General features: G+C 39.2%; 1 protein-coding gene across 1 annotated transcript in view; it reads right to left on the reverse strand.

Annotated features, from left to right (window-relative positions):
- Positions 1 to 7: 7 nt before the first annotated feature.
- The window catches only part of LOC106050912 (feeding circuit activating peptides-like), a 90,510-nt gene continuing 71,146 nt past the window's right edge, over positions 8 to 19,371 (reverse strand). The window contains exon 2 of the mRNA XM_056008823.1: positions 8 to 3,842. Coding sequence (XP_055864798.1) covers positions 1,092 to 3,842 — 2,751 coding nt within the window. The 3' untranslated portion in view covers positions 8 to 1,091. The remainder of the gene's footprint in view (positions 3,843 to 19,371) is intronic.

The following is a 19,371-nucleotide window of genomic DNA, read 5'->3' on the forward strand; positions in this document are numbered from 1 at the left end:
CGAAATGTTTTGTTTTTTTACGACAAGTGATTTTATTCTCTTCTGTCATGCATGGTTACTTTCAACATCGTAACAAATCCCTAGATGACCATTGGTCACCCTGTGCCTGGACGCGTGTTTATCAGTAAAGACTTAAGTTGGCTCCATTCAAAAGTAGATCTTTAGTTTTTATAAGTGAAGAAAGAAAATAATTCAAATTACAATAAATTAAAAAAAAAATGTTAATAAGAAATAAAAAAGAAATTCATGGCAACGAAACAAGTAAATATTATTTTAACAAAAAGATAACTGTATAGTCTTGTTCAGAATCTAAACTCGCTTAGCCACTAGACCAGCCCGTGTAGATCTAACTTGTGTTTATTGTTATTTTCAAGGCCCAGATATAGAGATGCCTGTGCTTGGATACTTGGAATGGGGAGAAGCAGGAGAAATAAAATGGAGGGGGGGGGATAGTATAGTTGTATTAACTCTTTCTCTCCTAATTGACGGTACCAAAGTCAATTTGACCCAATTAAATTAAATTTTTGGTTTTATGAACATTAATTTGCGTTGTGTAAAAAGAGCATGCACATCTCTTTAATTCTATACCAAACATAACATTTTCTCAATTCAAACACAAAAAAGTTATTGAAATTTAATCAAAACAATACAAAACAGCAAAGTGAGTAATTCCTCTGGAACGTGGAAAATAATTACGGAGAGAAAGAGTTAAATAACGGACTGGAAAAAGAAGAGGGATAATTTCTGAGATAATCTAATCGTGGACTAAATTTTATCTCCAGCATCCAAGCCTCGAAAAAATCAATTGCAAATAAATAAATAAATTCATAGACATAAGTAATATGTAGATCTAGCAATGTTTTATTAGAGTCGACCCACCGAAGGAAAGAGTTTGTTTATATTCGCGAAAGTTGTGCCTTCAGGCGTAGTCAGAAATCAGAATTCCTCTAGTAGCCTCCAGTAGGATTGTAAGCGTACTTAGTAGAACAGAAAATTAAACCGCCGATAAAAGCTTATAACAAAATAACACAAGTGACTGTCTTAAACACTTTTTTTTTTACAAATGTTTTCTTATAAATACTTTCAAAACATCAGGGTTGGTTATTAGATACATTTGAAATGTGTGTGTTTTTGTCCTGTGTTGGTCGCTTTGTGGTGAGATTTCTATCACTGCTGCTTGAATGACTTCCGGATAAATTTGGACTACTTCCGGCTAATTCTGGGTTACTTCCGTCGTTTTGTTGCAGGGAATGAATATTGTGACTTACGGAATATTTAGTTGAATCTACTAATGTCGTCTCTGCTTCTCTTTTATATCCATGGACATTGAATCCACCTAGACTATCTAGTGCCCTTTTGTATCCATGGACATTGAATCCACCTAGACTATCTAATGCCCTTTTGTATCCATGGACATTGAATCCACCTAGACTATCTAATGCCCTTTTGTATCCATGGACATTGAATCCACCCAGACTATCTAATGCCCTTTTGTCATCATCGCGTTTGTATCCATGGACATTGAATCCACCTAGACTATCTAGCGCCCTTTTATCATCATCGCGTTTGTATCCATGGACATTGAATCCACCTAGACTATCTAGCGCCCTTTTGTCATCATCGCGTTTGTATCCATGGACATTGAATCCACCTAGACTATCTAGCGCCCTTTTATCATCATCGCGTTTGTATCCATGGACATTGAATCCACCCAGACTATCTAACGCCCTTTTGTCATCATCACGTTTGTATCCATGTACATTGAATCCACCTAGACTATCTAGCGCCCTTTTATCATCATCGCGTTTGTATCCATGGACATTGAATCCACCCAGACTATCTAACGCCCTTTTGTCATCATCACGTTTGTATCCATGTACATTGAATCCACCTAGACTATCTAATGCCCTTTTGTCATCATCACGTTTGTATCCATGGACATTGAATCCACCTAGACTATCTAACGCCCTTTTGTCATCATCGCGTTTGTATCCATGGACATTGAATCCACCTAGACTATCTAATGCCCTTTTGTCATCATCACGTTTGTATCCATGGACATTGAATCCACCCAGACTATCTAATGCCCTTTTGTCATCATCGCGTTTGTATCCATGGACATTGAATCCACCTAGACTATCTAACGCCCTTTTGTCATCATCGCGTTTGTATCCATGGACATTGAATCCACCCAGACTATCTAATGCCCTTTTGTCATCATCGCGTTTGTATCCATGGACATTGAATCCACCTAGGCTATCTAATGCCCTTTTGTCATCATCGCGTTTGTATCCATGGACATTGAATCCACCTAGACTATCTAGCGCCCTTTTGTCATCATCGCGTTTGTATCCATGTACATTGAATCCACCTAGACTATCTAACGCCCTTTTGTCATCATCGCGTTTGTATCCATGGACATTGAATCCACCTAGGCTATCTAATGCCCTTTTGTCATCATCGCGTTTGTATCCATGTACATTGAATCCACCTAGACTATCTAACGCCCTTTTGTCATCATCGCGTTTGTATCCATGGACATTGAATCCACCTAGACTATCTAATGCCCTTTTATCATCATCGCGTTTGTATCCATGTACATTGAATCCACCTAGACTATCTAATGCCCTTTTGTATCCATGGACATTGAATCCACCTAGACTATCTAATGCCCTTTTGTATCCATGGACATTGAATCCACCTAGACTATCTAATGCCCTTTTGTATCCATGGACATTGAATCCACCTAGACTATCTAATGCCCTTTTGTCATCATCGCGTTTGTATCCATGGACATTGAATCCACCTAGACTATCTAATGCCCTTTTGTCGTCATCGCGTTTGTATCCATGGACATTGAATCCACCTAAACTATCTAATGCCCTTTTGTCATCATCGCGTTTGTATCCATGGACATTGAATCCACCTAGACTATCTAACGCCCTTTTATATTCATGAACATTAAATCCACCTAGACTATCTAACGATCTTTTGTATCCATGGACATTAAATCCACCTAGACTATCTAACGCCCTTTTGTATCCATGGACATTAAATCCACCTAGACTATCTAACGCCCTTTTGTATCCATGGACATTAAATCCACCTAGACTATCTAACGCCCTTTTATATCCATGGACATTAAATCCACCCAGACTATCTAGCGCTTTTTTGTCCTCTATTATTGATAAGTCACTTTTTTCTAAGCTGCTTTGAACATGGTCAGCTTGTGAAGCATTTATTTTCCAACCACGAATATTAAATCCATCAAGAGAATCTTCTAGATCCTGAGATGAGTCAGTATCCTTAGATGAGTCAGCATCCTGAGTGGAGTCAGTAGTCTCGGTACTGCTTGCTCGGTCACAATCGCCCTGATTGCAGCTTACGTCTCGCCTGTATCTCTGTCTTGTGTTGGCTGGGGATCGAATCGATCGCTTCCAGCCATGGACGTTGAATCCTCCCAAGGAGTCTAATGATCGCTTGTCATCATAAAGTTCTTGATCTTGGTCGCCGAAGAGTCCCTCGTCGATGTCTCTCTTCTTGAAACTGTGAACCTCATACCCGCCAAGCGAGTCAAAAAAGCGTTTCCCTTTCTCCGCGTCGTCGTTGATGAAGTCGGACCCTATGCGTCTTGACCACTGGTACGGAAGTGGGTAATACGATCGTGCACTTCCGGGTTCGTAGACTAAGCTTGTAAAACGAGACAGACCGGAAGCGGAGTAGGGGCTTCTCTTCCGGTAGACGAATCTGGGTGATGTGTGGCCGATATCGTCTGCCGGTGGGTCTCTTTCAAGGGAGAGAAATCTTAATATCTCGTCTGATGGAAGAGGTCTCGAGCGATACTGTGGAATAAACAAAAAATGAGATATTAATTAGTGGTCCCAATTTGTATAAAGCTTAGCAAACAAATTCACACAAAAAGATAATTATAAAACACAATTAAGCAAAGAGGTAAACATGTTGGGGTAAGGAGTATCCATGGGGACGACTCCGTGCTGCCTTTTGACGCTCAGCTCGACTCAAATGTCAATAAACTATTTCCTGGTCAACATTAAACGTAATGTTTAACTATTATTACAAGTTCCCGTTGTGTGTTTTGTGTATGTATGTGTGAGTGTGTGTGTGTATGCATGTGTGAGTGTTTACGTTATCTTTAAAGAACTGAAAACAAAATTTAATAAAATACTCTGAAAGACACAAAGATAAAGGCACATTCCTCGTCCCATATGCTAGGACAAATTTGTACAAACACTCCTTCTTCCCTAGTGCTATTAGAGCATGGAATGGGTTGCCTGAGCTAGCCAGGAAAACCAGTGACTTGGCTGAATTTAAGTCATTGGTTAATATGCATGACTAAATGCATGACGCGTAGGACGTAATCATCTTCTTTTTTGAAGTAACGTCTGTATTATATAAGATAAGATAAGAAAAGTAAAAAAAAAAGCTGCTTAAACTTTATCTTCTATTTATTAACCCTTAAAACACTGTTACTATAAAATCTTAGTCGTTTTATTTTTGTATCAAATATAAGTTACAATACTGTTTGTAAACCCCAGTCGCGGACTGATAGGGTTAATAAGTGTGCGATCTACTGACAATCGACTCAGGCCAATCGCATGGGTCAACGGCTGTCGATGGACAAGGGACAGTACTGCTAGTACACGCAAGGATGACCAGTGTTAGGGTCATGTGATCGAGAGCCTGCACGTAATCCGTTTCACCTGGTCTTTTTTTATGTTTTTACAAAGTTTTTATCAACTAACTCTGTCTGCATGTCTGTCTGTCTGTATGTTTGTCTGTATTTCTCCCACAACCATTCTCGGATCAAGTTGAAACTTCGCACATTATATTATTGCTCTTAACAAAACATGAAACAATTTAAAAATTTAAACAATAAGTTAACAGTGATAATTAATTAATTAATTTAGTCTGATATAAAAAGGTAAATAAATCTTACAGCATTGAAATATATTTCTGTAAATGCGTAGCTCTTTCCTTAGGTAAGTTTTTAAAGTATTTTTTTTTATTTCGCTTGCTAGTTATTTTCTTCAAGCACATGTATCTATATACAGGGCCGGTTCTACAGGTTGCGGGGCCCTATGCGAAACGGATTGCGCGGGGCCTAATTTGGGTTGTGATAAGCATAATAAGTGAAAATTAAGATTTTGTATTAGAAAATAAATTCGTCTTTGCATTTTATTCAAACTTTACTAAGTACAAAATCACTGTCAAATTAACTTTACGAGCCATCTACAGTAGATAGTAGTTCTCCAACAAAAAACCGATAAACATTCAGATCTGCCTTTTAGATTTACTATCGACTATATATATATATATATATATAAAAGGGTGGAGATAGATTTAGATCTATATTTGTATGCTAATGAATATTTAAGTAAATTAAGTATTTGAAGTTCTTGTTTGGTTAAAATTCAGATTATTATTACATTTTCATTAAATGAAAGCTGGCAATGCCTTTTTTTTTTTTAAATCGCGAGTAAGATTGGCGTTTTCCATATTGTATGACACCCTGAAATGACAATTTTGCCTGTTTCAAGATTTGCATCAGTTTTCAGAAGATTTTAATAATCTCAGGACATTTTCATGACTTTTTCTTATATTTAATACTTTCAGGAGAATTCCAGGAACCCTTTAACAATAAGTTAAAATGGTTTTATTTAATAATTTACACCTAGAATTCGCATCGCGCGAGACCTGTGAAAGTGCGGGGCCCACTGCGGCCGCATAGGTTGCAGTGGCCTAAGACCGGCCCTGTCTATATATATATATAATTCTCTTCGTGGCCCAACCATGTGGGACACCAGGACGAAAAAGTCATGGAAAGATAACTCTTTTATTTCTGCATGTTACCCCACGTAACTTTTGCGGCGACCGAGAGCGAGTCTCAGAAAAAAAAAAGAGGGTGGGGGCGTATGCTACGCCGCGGGTCGGCTCGTTTTATTATATCATACTATAAAGCATTATCCAAGTTTACGGAAGTGTGGACTATTTTAATGTCGCTACAAAGACCCAGCTTCGAACTACATATTTTGCTACAACTTTGTCTGCTCAGTGTCGATTTTAGCTTTCTCTTCATCATCTGCGCATTTCGTGGGGATTAATCATAAATAATATCTATTAACTCTGGGGGAAAAATTCAGCAATAAATTCGGACAGGAAATTATGATTTCATTTTTTTTTTAGTTAATGACGTTCTATTTTATGAGTAACAATCTGCTTAAATGAGTACGGCCTTAAGGGGAGATAATAGACAGTGCCAATGGAAAATTAAAATAACAAGTCTCTGAGCACCAAAGTGATTCCGCCCCGCCACATTACTTGCCTCCCTTGGCCCCCCCTCCCCATTATTTTTACTGCCCTGGCTACGGCCGGTCAGCGATTTACTGCCCCAGGGCCTGGCTTCTAAGCGTTCTGACCTCGCGAAACCTTACAATTCGTTTAAGCCTTGAGGTAAAGGGGGGGGGGGGGAGAGAACTGGGCAATGCTCATCCATTGACGTGATTGTTTTAAGAAGATTGAGACCATGTAGAGCAGGGGTTCTCAATCTGTGGTTCACGACCCCTTATGGGGGTTCGAATCACAATTTTCCAGGGGTCACCTAAGACCATCGGAAAAAAATAGATTTTTGTCTAAAAAAAACTCGACATTGTAAAAACTTTTCTTGGGTAGCTACTATTTTTTTTAAATATAATTGTCATTCGAACATGATGCGATTATAATCATTCCAAACTGTGTAATAGACCTCATTCACCATTCGTAAACAAACAACATTTAGCCACATGATAATATTGATAAAACAATGAAAAAAAAAACGTATCACGTGACAGCCTTTATGGATTACGTAATGAGGTGAATGAGGTCCATTGTCGCAGCATAAGTATTTATTTGTAAGTTTCAATTACGATACATTAAATCGTGTGACGAAACGCTCCGTTTCAAATTACTAAACAATTAATAAAAATGAATCTGTCGATCACGATATACAAGTAAATAAATGTAAGTCCTAAAATTAAAATCTCAGTTATTTGTAATTAGTTATACACAGAAATATTTATAGTTTGGTGATTAAACATACAGCTTTGGTAATTCTATCAGATATTTACATTATGGTTACGATTTTATATTATTAGCAAAAACATGATTTTTACGGCTCGGGGTCGCCGCATAGTGGACAATGGTAGAAAGGCGTCGCGGAACTAAAAAGGTTGAGAACCACTGATGTAGAGGGGGGGAAAAAGACACTCTATGTATGACACTTGGTCGTAAATGAAAGGAATTTACAACACAGATACAATAAGAGGAGGCTGTGTGATTAGATGTGTGTGTGTGTGTATATATGTATGTGTATGTATGTGTATGTATGTGTATGTGTTTGTGTGTGTGTGTGTGTGTGTGTTGGAAGACAAGGGAGAGAAGCGAGAGCCAAAGTGCACCAGTGACTAGAAATAAAACTCATTCGTTGGCAGGTCGGCCAAACAAAAGTGTAAGTGGTGGCAGCGGCGTAGCATCCGAAGGGGTTCAATGAACCCCGGGGCCCATGACGAATAGGGGCCCACAAAGGTACTTTAAAAAAAAAATGAAAACAAAAAAGTTAATGACTGCAAGAACTTAGATGTACCGATCCTTATATAATGTACTTGGTGTTATTATGTTTCTAATAGAGATATAGCAAAGAAAGCTACGCTACGATTACCACTGCGATTTCCCCATTGAGACCGATTGGGTCGAACGGCGTGGGAGGACCTAAGTTTAAGTAAGCGTCTAAAAAGTGCATTCAATGTAGTGACTCCATTACTTCTAGAAAGTATTACCGACAAAAGAATGTTTCGTTTTTAAATGTACTGATGCTTCCTTGACGGCAAGATCTGTTTTTGTTTTACTCAATGTAGGGGAGGGGGCCCATAATCATATTCTTGAACCCGGGTACCTTGCTGCGCCACTGAGTGGGGGTAGGGGGTAGGAGGATACTAAAAAGAGGATCACTACACCTCCGCCTTCTCTTACAGGAACAAATGTAGTAGTGTTTACTTTTTTTTTCCATGGCTGAAATTAGCGTCGAGACAATAGTAGATTTAAAGTCATTTTAATTTGAAAACCAAAAGCTGGATTGTAAACACGTAGTATCTATAATATAACAATGGGTAGAATTGTCTCCCTTCTCTCTCTTTCTTTCTCTCTTTCTCTTTATATCTCTATTTGTTTCTCTCTTTCTCTCTCTCTTTATATCTCTATTTTTCTCTCTCTTTCTCTCTCTCTTTATATCTCTATTTTTCTCTCTCTTTCTATCTCTATTTTTTTCTCTCTTTCTCTCTCTCTCTTTATATCTCTATTTTTCTCTCTCTTTCTCTCTCTCTCTTTATATCTCTATTTTTCTCTCTCTTTCTCTCTCTCTTTATATTTCTATTTTTCTCTCTCTTTCTCTTTCTCTTTATATCTCTATTTTTCTCTCTCTTTCTCTCTCTCTTTATATCTCTATTTTTCTCTCTCTTTCTCTCTCTCTTTATATCTTTATTTTTCTCTCTCGTTATCTCTCTCTTTATATCTCTTTTTTTCTGTCTCGTTATCTCTCTTTATCCCACTCTTTCCTTTTCTTTCTTCCTTTCTCTCTCTCGCTCTCTTTCTCCCTCTTTTTTCTCTCTTTATGTCTCTCTTTCTCTTGTTTATCTCTCCTTCTCTGCCATTCCAACCCCATCTACTCGACTAAATTAAAGAGCATATAATGACGTGCCTTTCTTTGTCTGTAATTAACCCTATCCGTTTCCATCAACGCCTGCTACTAACAATAAATTGTGACGGCCGTGTCTTTGTAAGGATGAATGCAGAATTTCACGTCACCATGTATAATAAAACGTCAGTTCAAAGTTGTTGTTTTTGTCTATATTTTTTTTTGTTTCCTTTAAGCCAAGGCTGCTCATTTATATCAGACGAGCAGTCCACACCAGTTACGCCCGTTGATTTCCCCCCCCCCCCCTCGGGCTTTATATAAATTATAATGGCTGGAACACACCTTTCTTCTCTTTTTAATTGTAATAAATGGGACACATTTTAACGATCAACCTAGCATACGTTTGTAGGCCGTGAACTAGTGTATGTGTTACAATGAAATTTCACGGCCCGATCTCTCTTTCCTTCTCTCTCTCTCTTTCTCTCCCCCCTCTCTCTCTCTTTCTCTCTCCCCCCCCCTCTCTCTCTCTCTCCCTCTCTCTCTTTCACTCTCTCTCTTTCTTGTTCGCTCTCTGAAGCTCTTCGACATAGAATTTTGACATGATTTGAAAAGACCTGCTTCATAATGCAACCCCAACACATAGGCCAGGGGTTCTCAACCTGTGGCTCGCGACCCCTTTGGGGGGTCGATTGACCATTTGCCAAGGGGTCGCCTAAGAACATCGAAAATATGGATTGTTATTGTCTACCCTACAATTCTGTATTTGTGTGTGTGTGTGTGTGGGGGGGGGGTCGCGGCAGAGTGGGGGATTGTAAAAAGGGGTGTCGCCGAGCTTAAAAGGTTGAGAACCGCTGACATAGGCACACTCATATTTTGGACCCGTGAATTCTAGTGTCATTTTTACTTACCCCCCCCCCCCCCCCACCCGCCAACAGCAAAACGTTAGTCCTTCAGACACTGCCTGAGCCAGCCAGGAAAACCAGTGACTTGGCAGAGTTTAGGTCATTGGTTAATATGCATGACTGAATGCATGACACGTGGGACGCAATCATCTTCTTTTTTGAAGTAACGTCTGTATAATATAAGGAAGATAAGAAGATACACTATATGACTTTTCTTCGGTTTCTCAATTTAAACTATATAACATTTTGTCTGAAACTCTCTCTCACACACACACACTCAGTTACACACGCGCACACAGTGACACAAACACAGACAACCTACTTAAACTGCCACCTTGAATTCGTCTGCCAATAACTGAAAACACCAATACACTGTACAATGTCAGGCTCACATTTCTTATTCCTTATGCTAGGACAAAGTCATACAAATACTCCTTCTTCCCTAGTACCATTAGAGAATGGAGCGAAATGCCTGAATCGGTAGATGTTAGCGTCTGGAATCGGGAGTTTAGCAAGTAGTGTGGGGTGTGATAGTCGAGTTGATTAAATCAGTGGGGCGCCTTTACTATGGGGGTGTGATAGTCGATTTGATTAAATCAGTGGGGCGCCTTTACTATGAGGGTGTGATAGTCGATTTGATTAAAGCAGTGGAGCGTCTTTACTATGGGGGTGTGATAGTCGATTTGATTAAATCAGTGGAACGCCTTTACAATGGGGGTATGATAGTCGATTTGATTAAATCAGTGGGGCGCCTTTACTATGGGGGTGTGATAGTCGATTTGATTAAATCAGTGAAGCGCGATTTCTACGTCATAATTGAAATCATTTACGATTAAAATATAAGAGAGAATTGCTAATTTGTTATGGACATCACTAATTGAGGTCACTTAACTAATTAGCAGACACATACGCCTGGTCGAATCTCTTCAATATATTTGACCGGGCATTGAACCGGGGACTTCTCGTTAATCAGCCGCGCAAAACCATCCCTATTTAGCCTTCCAAAACCTGCTAATTGGTGTTTTAAGATCAATACAACTTGCGGTTCGATTTGTCTGAAATCGATGAAGAGAAAAAAAAAACGATGTTAAGGACTACATTGTTGGAGCACTCATTCTTGTTTTGTAAAAATGTTTTACATGTTTCGGATGTTCCTTCAGAGTTGAAGATAGTTTACTTCCTAGTCCAAACCTCCCGCAGGACGACGGGGGATGGGAGCGGGCAGGGTTTGAACCCTCGACCGTCGATAAATCCGAACGACAGTCCAGCGCGCAAACCGCACGACCAGGCAGCCATTCTTAATTGTAGTATGGCACTATCTGTTGAGAAGAGAAGGCTTCGATCTGAAGTTTAGAGCTAGTAGCAGATGTTAAGATTTTAGTACATAGCTAGAACACGTAGGCCCAATAAGTTACAGTTGCCACGTTTAGGAATTAGGTTTAGGGTACGTAAAGTCGACACTAGCTCTGATTTCCGATAGCAGTGGCGTAGCAAGGGACTTGGTGGCCCAGGAGAGCTTGGCCTCTAGGTACGCCTGCATTTTGACATTCTACACCATGACATGAGATTATGACGTAATATTTAATATTAAATGTAAAAAAAAAATCGAACACTCATTTAGGGGCTCCCCTCAAGTGGGGACGCGGAGAATTTTCACCCCCCCACCCCCCACCATAGCAACGCCACTGTCCGATAGTGCTTTAACCCTGAATATCATTCGGACCTTCAAAATGATTACAAAAACATGTAGTCAGTTAGGAGCAGTTCAAATAATCCACTGTGTCAAATGTAGTAGTCACCAACCGTTTTCTAGCATTCTCGGCCAATATTCCAGAAAAGGGCGGGCGACGTAATATTAAAACTGGTTAAAATATAAATAATTATATTTTCTTTATCGCGAGGACTCCCCTAAGGCGCTCGAGACATCATAATTCCGCTTCTAAAGGTCGCTTGCACACTACACCTTTAGACAGTAAGGTTTGAGAACATACAGCTAAGAAGAAAATGGGGGAGCGTTGACGTCACAGCTTGACGGTGACGTCGCAGTGAAATAACCTCTGAACTCTACTTGTAACATGTTTTGCTTGTTTCGGTTGTTATAAGAACATACAGCTAAGAAAGAAAAAAACGAGGGAGCGTTGTCGTCACAGCTTGACGGTGACGTCGCACTGCAATAACCTCTGAACTCTACTTGAGAAATTTTATACATGTTTCGGATGTTCCTTCAGAGTTGAAGATAATTTACGTCCTAATCCAAACCTCCCGCAGGACGACCGGGGGATGGCAGCGGGCAGGGTATGAATCCGGGACCATCGAGACAGCCGAAAGACAGTCCAGCGCGCTTACTGCACGACCAGAATTTCGCTGTTTGTCGCATTGGACGCTTGACGCTTTGTGTTTACAGACAATCAGAGATGTACCGCCCAATGACAGGTGAACAAATGGCAAAGACATTTTATCAAATAAATAAAAATGTAGAGTAGATTCCGCAAACCAATATCCCGTTAAATGTGAACGCTACAGCGACACTGGAAAAAGTCGTCCCTTTTTTGCATTTAGGTCAAAACCGTACAGTATGCAAGCTGCCTAAGTCTAATAGTGTTGATATTGAGATATCAGAGTAAGACCAAGGATAAGACTAAGACTGCTTTATTGATCCTTATGGAAATTTGTTGTGATTACAAGGACTCTTTTCTCATATAAAGACAACACAACAGAAACATTCACATAAATGGAATAGACACTACGTAAAGAGCTCATTGTAAAATGTTGTAAAATGTTTTACATGTTTCGGATGTTCCTTCAGAGTTAAATATAATTACTTCCTAGTCCAAATCTCCCGCAGGACGGCGGGGGATGGGAGCGGGCAGGGTTTGAACCCTGGACCATCGATAAATCTGAACGACAGTCCAGCGCGCAAACCGCACGACCAGGCAGCCATCAACGACTACAGTCACTACACACAGGCATCTTGGTCCTTTTCATGTTTCAACCAGTGGCGTTGATATAGTCTGACCGAGTAAGGAACGAACGAGTTTTGGTACCGCTCTGTTCTTGTCTTGATTGACAGCAGTCGCCCACTTCGCGACGACTTGACGTAGTTCTGATGGAGCGGGTTGCTGTTGTCTTCCAAGATTTTTTCCGATTTTTGCTGAGACATTTAGGTTCAAAAAGGTCATTTAAATATGGTAGTCTGTGCGTGTGATTTTCTATACCTATTTATAATATTTTCTAAGCGCGCAACAGTTTAGATGAAGCGTTGCCTTGCCAACAAGTTTTTCCATATGTTATCAGATCTTGCATAGTCGTCTATCTAGTGTCAATCTGTACTGGTCATGTGGCAGGCCTACTTGATGTGTTGGACCCCCGGGGCATGAATAAAATTAATGGCGAGGTCACTGATGTGTGAACCTGTCGTGATGAGTCTCGACTTATTCTGAAATTTGTCGTGGCATCACTCCATTTTTTGTCTAGGTAGTCACAGAACGGGGTGATAATTCTTGCATAATTAGAGCACTGAAACGGAGTGGTCGGACGTTAACATACAGTATATAGGTTAGTGCAGACGGTAATGGCGGTATTGTGTAACCGACGATATCATCTCTTCATTAAATATTCATCGTTGCAATGTGTCCAGTGACCAGCCCAGGAGACCAATCAAATGGTGGGGTCCCCTTGTGTTCAAATATTGGTTCAACTTCGTGGGGGGCGCTGGTACAGAGTTGCTGCAGTGCAATAAAATCATTTGGTTACGGACAGGGCGCTTTCACAACTGGCAAAGTGTGTGAATGGAAGTAGGGTCTTGTGTGTGAGAGAGAGAGAGGCAGAAGGTCACAGAAAGTGGAAGACGGACAGAGAAGGACACACAGAGAGAGAAAAATAGAGATAGGAGACAGAAAGCGAGACAAAGAGAGACAGAAAGATACACTGAGAGAGAGAGAGAGAGAGAGAGAGAGAGAGAGTTAGAAGAGAGAGAGAGAGTTAGAAGGAGACAAAGTGGAAGACAGAGTTACAGGTGGACACGGAGAGAAAGTAAGACATAAAGAGAGAGAGAAAAAGAGAGAGAAAAGAGAGAGAGAGAGACAGAGAGAGAGAGAGAAAGCCTTGAACAGTACGGCAGGAGATGGCAGCGGTGCTCAAACTCTATCGTAAAGTATCCGAAGGGTGCATCATTGGTCATCCAGTGTGTCGGTTTGGTCACACGCGAATCCAACACAGACTGCTAGGCCTATGCGCCTTGGACTGTCCCCACAACAGTCCAAGGTTTGAACCTCGCTCGCTGTCATCCCCTATATGGCAAGGAAGTAATCATCTGAAACATACATAAACCAAGTTAAGACACCTATGATTTAGACGTCTTAACCTTCAGTGTGCAAATGTAGTATGGAAAGTCTATTGAGAGCCGAGTAAAATGTTTGCTTGTTCATTTTTTTAAAACAAGATTTCGGCTGTTCCTTCAGAGATGAAGATAATATACACAGGGGGGCCTACTAGCTAGCCCAAACCTCCGGGACGACGGGGGATGGCAGGGGGCAGGGTAGGAACCGGGGAACATCGAGGCGACGGAACCACAGTCCAGTATGCATGCCACACGACCTGACAGCCATCCTGAGTAACTTAACTGTCCCTATTTAAAATGTCACTGTCATGAGGTGTAAGTTTGAAATGACACTGTCATGGTGTGTAAATTTAAAATGACACTGTCGTGGTGTGTAAGTTTGGAATGACACTGTCATGGTGTGTACATTTGAAATGACACTGTCGTGGTGTGTAAGTTTGAAATGACACTGTCATGGTGTGTACATTTGAAATGACACTGTCATGGTGTGTAAATTTGAAATGACACTGTCATGGTGTGTAAATTTGAAATGACACTGTCATGGTGTGTAAGTTTTTGTTTGCTGTAATAACTTTCAGAAATGAAGAGAATTACGTCTTAGCCCAAAGCGCTTGCAGGACGGCAAGGGCGGGAGGGGGTTCAAACTTGGGATTATCGTGATGACACAGACGTTACATAGTTCTTAACTGACTTTGTCAAAAGTAACAATTAGTTTTGACGTTGTCTTAAGTTAGCTTTACATAAAAGAAAAAAAAAAAGTAAAAGTTTCCCCTTTCAGATCTTGTGGTCTATAGGGCAGATGATGTTAAGGTCATCTGTTTATTTGGCCCACGGTTAACGAGCAGGGTGTCATGTGGCCAGCACAACGACCATCCGCTTTTACTTTTCCCAACTAAAGTCAGATACCCATTTGAGTTGGGTGGACTCCTGAAATTTAAAATCCCAATCTTCACCGAGATTCGAACCCAGGACCACAGGTTTCTTAAGCCAAGCGCTTAACTGCTCAGCCACCGCACCCCCTAGCCATTACATAGCATGTTAAATAAAAAGGTCACGTGGTTAGCATAAGTAGGTCATCCTCTGAGTGAAGTTGACTAATGTCAAGAAAATAGTAGTAAGTAAATAAAGTTCCCCTTTCAGACCTTGTGTTCTATAGGGCAGATGATGTAAAGATCATCTGTTTCTGTGGCCTACGGTTAACTAGGGTGTCATGTGGCCAGCACAACGACCAACCGCCTTTTCTTTTCCCCAACTGAGGTCAGGTACCCATTAGAGCTCAGAGGCGCCCGAAGATCCCGAAATTAAAAATCCCAGTCTTCACCAGGATTCGAACCCCGGTCTCCGGTTCGGAAGCCAAGCGCTTTACCGCTCAGCCACCGCGCCTCCTGTCAAGAAAATACCAAACTATTTATCCGGCATCAGTCTATTTCAAGCAGGAGTCAAGCAGGAACCGGAAATAGGTTAAACGAAGCGGAGTTACAGACAAATAGACATTTATTACGTAATTGAAATGTGTGTACACATGACGCAACAGTTCATAGAGTGTACATAAGCAGAAGAGAGCGCAGAGGTCACACTATGTACACACAGAGCCTAATACAACGTAGTTTGAAGATAGAGGTCGTGCAGTTTGTTGTAGAAATAGTTTCTCCGACCACAAAGGGTTAATTGCACTTATGTATACAAACAGATCAGAGTAGGACAGCACATTAACAAAATTATGTGTCTGTGAATGATTCAAAAGAAGGATTTGGTCTTCTGAGATTTGGCGCTCGTTCGTTGATATGATTCACGTGAGCTTTAGTGTAGAATCAGATTGCAAAAATATCGTGAAATATTGTTTATCTCCAAATAAAATACAGACATTATTTCGAAAAAGAAGATAATTATGTCCTATGAATATCCATAGACTAGAATAATAAAATAAAGTGACAAACTAGAGTGTAGAATTAGAATGGAATGTCAAAAGAAATATAGTCTAGAATCAGAATAGACAGTCACATGAAATACAGAATTAGAATAGAAAGTAAAATGAAATACAGAATTAGAATAGACAGTCAAATGAAATACAGAATTAGAATAGACAGTCAAATGAAATACAGAATTAGAATAGAAAGTCACATGAAATACAGAATTAGAATAGAAAGTAAAATGAAATACAGAATTAGAATAGTCAGTCACATGAAATACAGAATTAGAATAGAGAGTCACATGAAATACAGAATTAAATTAGTCAGTCACGTGAAATAGAAAGAACCAAAAAAAGAGATTATTGCATGGATGTGAGATTAGATGAAGCAAAAAGCCGCTTGTTGGATTATATTGTGTAGCATGTAAAATCAAATGTTACTAAAAAATATGCAACTGAAATTGTATACATTTCGTTGTATTCGTTCAGAGAGTGTTTTGTTTTAATCACGACTGTCAGAGAAAGAGAGAGAGAGAAAGAGAGAGAGAGAGAGAGAAAGTATGCTAAACTATAAGATAGTAACATAAAAAAGGAAAAGTGAAATAGTTAATATAACCTCCTGTGCACGGAACTAGAAAGCACAACTTAGACTTTTTGATAATGTCGACCCTGGGAAGGTACTGGGCTTTATTCGGGAAGTGGGGCTATCTACGAAGATCTGATTTATGAATTTGTGAACATGCACTATTTACATTAGATTTTTACCAAATATTTAAATTTTTACTACCTTTACTATTTTAACTGTGAATAGACCTTGATTTTAATGATATGACTGTATAGAATCTGGCCCTTGTTGTTTAGAGAGAGAGTAGTCCTTAAGGGACTGCAGGCACGACATGGCCTAAATTGTGCCGATGTGCCTCAAATCAAAAATCAAATCAAATCAACTTAGACTTAAGCTAGCATGTCAACTTACGACCAAGTATCGGAACACCCCGTTAAGAACATTTTTCAATATCAAAATCTGAAATGACCCATCTTATAATCTCGCACGGGAGACCGTTTCAAACTACGTAACTGTTTTACTCAACAATGTCCTTCTTTTCTTTTGTTAGTGTTCAGCTACAGTCGTTTCCTTTCCCCTATCCTCGCTGGCCTGCTACTCCAAGAAGTCAGAAGGGAGACAAGCGTTAATATCTAATCGAATGACAAGAGCCCTCCTTCTGACTGACCGCATTAACTCCCTTTACAAATGCAGTTAGCCGTGAGGAGTGATGGTCACTGCACAAAGTGGTACTTACTGGACCAGATTGGCGGACATGCGGGCAGGGAAGATAAACGCCTGGTCTGTATTTATTTCCATTGAACTCCACATGGCGCCTAGACGGGAGTCAAGGTCGATAAGAAAAGTATTAATTAAAACGTTTCGCTGACCAGTTATATGAAATTAAGGTTACCGGTCACTGTTTAAATGCTCTCTCGCCTTATGGAATATATTCAGATCTAAACTCTAGATCTAGATTTATATTAATTATTGCTTATATTGTCTCTGGGAAAGATTAATTAATTAATTTCAGTCTTTGGTTAATATGCATGACTAAATGCATGACGCGTAGGACGTAATCACCTTCTTTTTTGAAGTAACGTCTGTATCATATAAGAAAGATAAGATAAGAAGATAAGATAGGCCCTAAGTAGAATGTGGAAGTGATCTATAAAATTACAAGACAAGAAATTGAAGTTGAAATGATATTGAAGTTGAAAAGATATTGAAGTTAAAAAGATATTGAAGTTGAAAAGAAATTGAAGTTAAAAAGAAATTGAAGTTGAAAAGAAATTGAAGTTGAAAAGAAATTGAAGTTGAAATGAAATTGAAGTTGAAAAGAAATTGAAGTTGAAATGAAATTGAAGTTGAAATGAAATTAAAGTTGAAAAGAAATTGAAGTTTAAAAGTAATTGAAGTTGAAAAGAAATTGAAGTTGAAAAGAAATTGAAGTTGAAAAGAAATTGAAGTTGAAATGAAATTGAAGTTGAAAAGAAATTGAAGTTGAAATGAAATTGAAGTTGAAATGAAATTGAAGTTGAAATGAAATTGAAGTTGAAAAGAAATTGAAGTTGAAATGAAATTGAAGTTGAAAAGAAATTGAAGTGACAACGTCTGTACGACATGGAAGCGATGCCATTGGTCTAAACTGCCCACAGGTAGTGACGTCACATGCCAGTGTTGATACATTCTATAACGAACAGTCTCGGTCTAGCCCATACGCTAATTATAAGATTAGCTCCGAATGTTCCAGTGAAAGGTCAGATCAGTCAGTGACATGCTCAAAAAAAAAAAAGAATAACTGTTTAAAAGTGTTGCTAAATATGCACAAACAAACCTGACAGTTCCCAATTCAGACGTTAATTTATAAGACAGGCCTTTTTTTGATAATGGAGATGACGTCAAATTTAGTTCTAAGAAGAAATTTCGTTTCGTCATAACTTTGATAACATTTTTTCGATTATTGATTTCGAGCCATCGACATCAATGAATGTAAAACAGTTATCGATTGGTCTAAACCGGGATTGTGTTTGCAAATCAGCCAATGGGCTTCGTTAATACAAACAGCGCACTCTTAAAATTAGCCAACGATTGTTTGAGATACTTGTTAATTAAATGAAAAGTCTGTATGCATACAGCTTCATGACAAGTACTCGGTGGAAAAAGCTAGATCTAGGGAGATTGAGGGCAGGGACCTTTCAGCGATGGTAGACGGACAGAAGATAGCATATTGTTTGGCTTGCGAACCTGAGGTTACGTGTTCGAATCCTACTGGGATTTTTAATTTCGGAATCTTCTGGGCGCATCTGAGTCCAACCAGCTCTAATGGGTACCTGAAATTAATTGGTGAAAAGTAAAGACGTTTAGTCGTTGTGCTAGCCACATGACACTCTCGTTAACGTGGGCCAAAGACAGAAGATACCCCTACCCCTTTTTTTCTGATTTCAACCATAAACTTTTTTTTTCCCCAAATGTTTTGAAATTTAAAACAAGCTTACAAAGACAGTTTGTGTGGAAACAAAAACACAAACTCAAAATCGGCCCCCAAAATGGTCCACCTACAGTCTTCACCAGGATTCGAACACGGGACTTCCGGTTCCAAGTGCTTTACCCCTCATATATTCATTTAGCGTACACTTATATTTTTTTTTAAATAATTATTATTAACCCTATCCATACATTGAAAATTAATAACATGTTACATGTAATAAAGAGAAACTAAAAAAGATTTATTCTTCTTACAAAATTAGATAAATTGGCAACACGAAATAAAATAATTTCTTGACCTTCTTTAAGCTACGACTGTGTACAAATGATTTAATATTAAGACTTTCCCATCGCAAATAAAAATTAATATCTTTATTGCCATTAGTCATATAAACTAGACATAGATTTAGATCTAGCTAGATCTAGATCTAGTTTTAGATGTAAATCTAGATTCAAGATCTAAGTCTAGGCCTAGATCTAAGTCTAGATCTAGAAATAGATCTA

This window comes from Biomphalaria glabrata, chromosome 13, assembly GCF_947242115.1.
Source record: "Biomphalaria glabrata chromosome 13, xgBioGlab47.1, whole genome shotgun sequence".
Lineage (NCBI taxonomy): Eukaryota > Metazoa > Mollusca > Gastropoda > Planorbidae > Biomphalaria > Biomphalaria glabrata.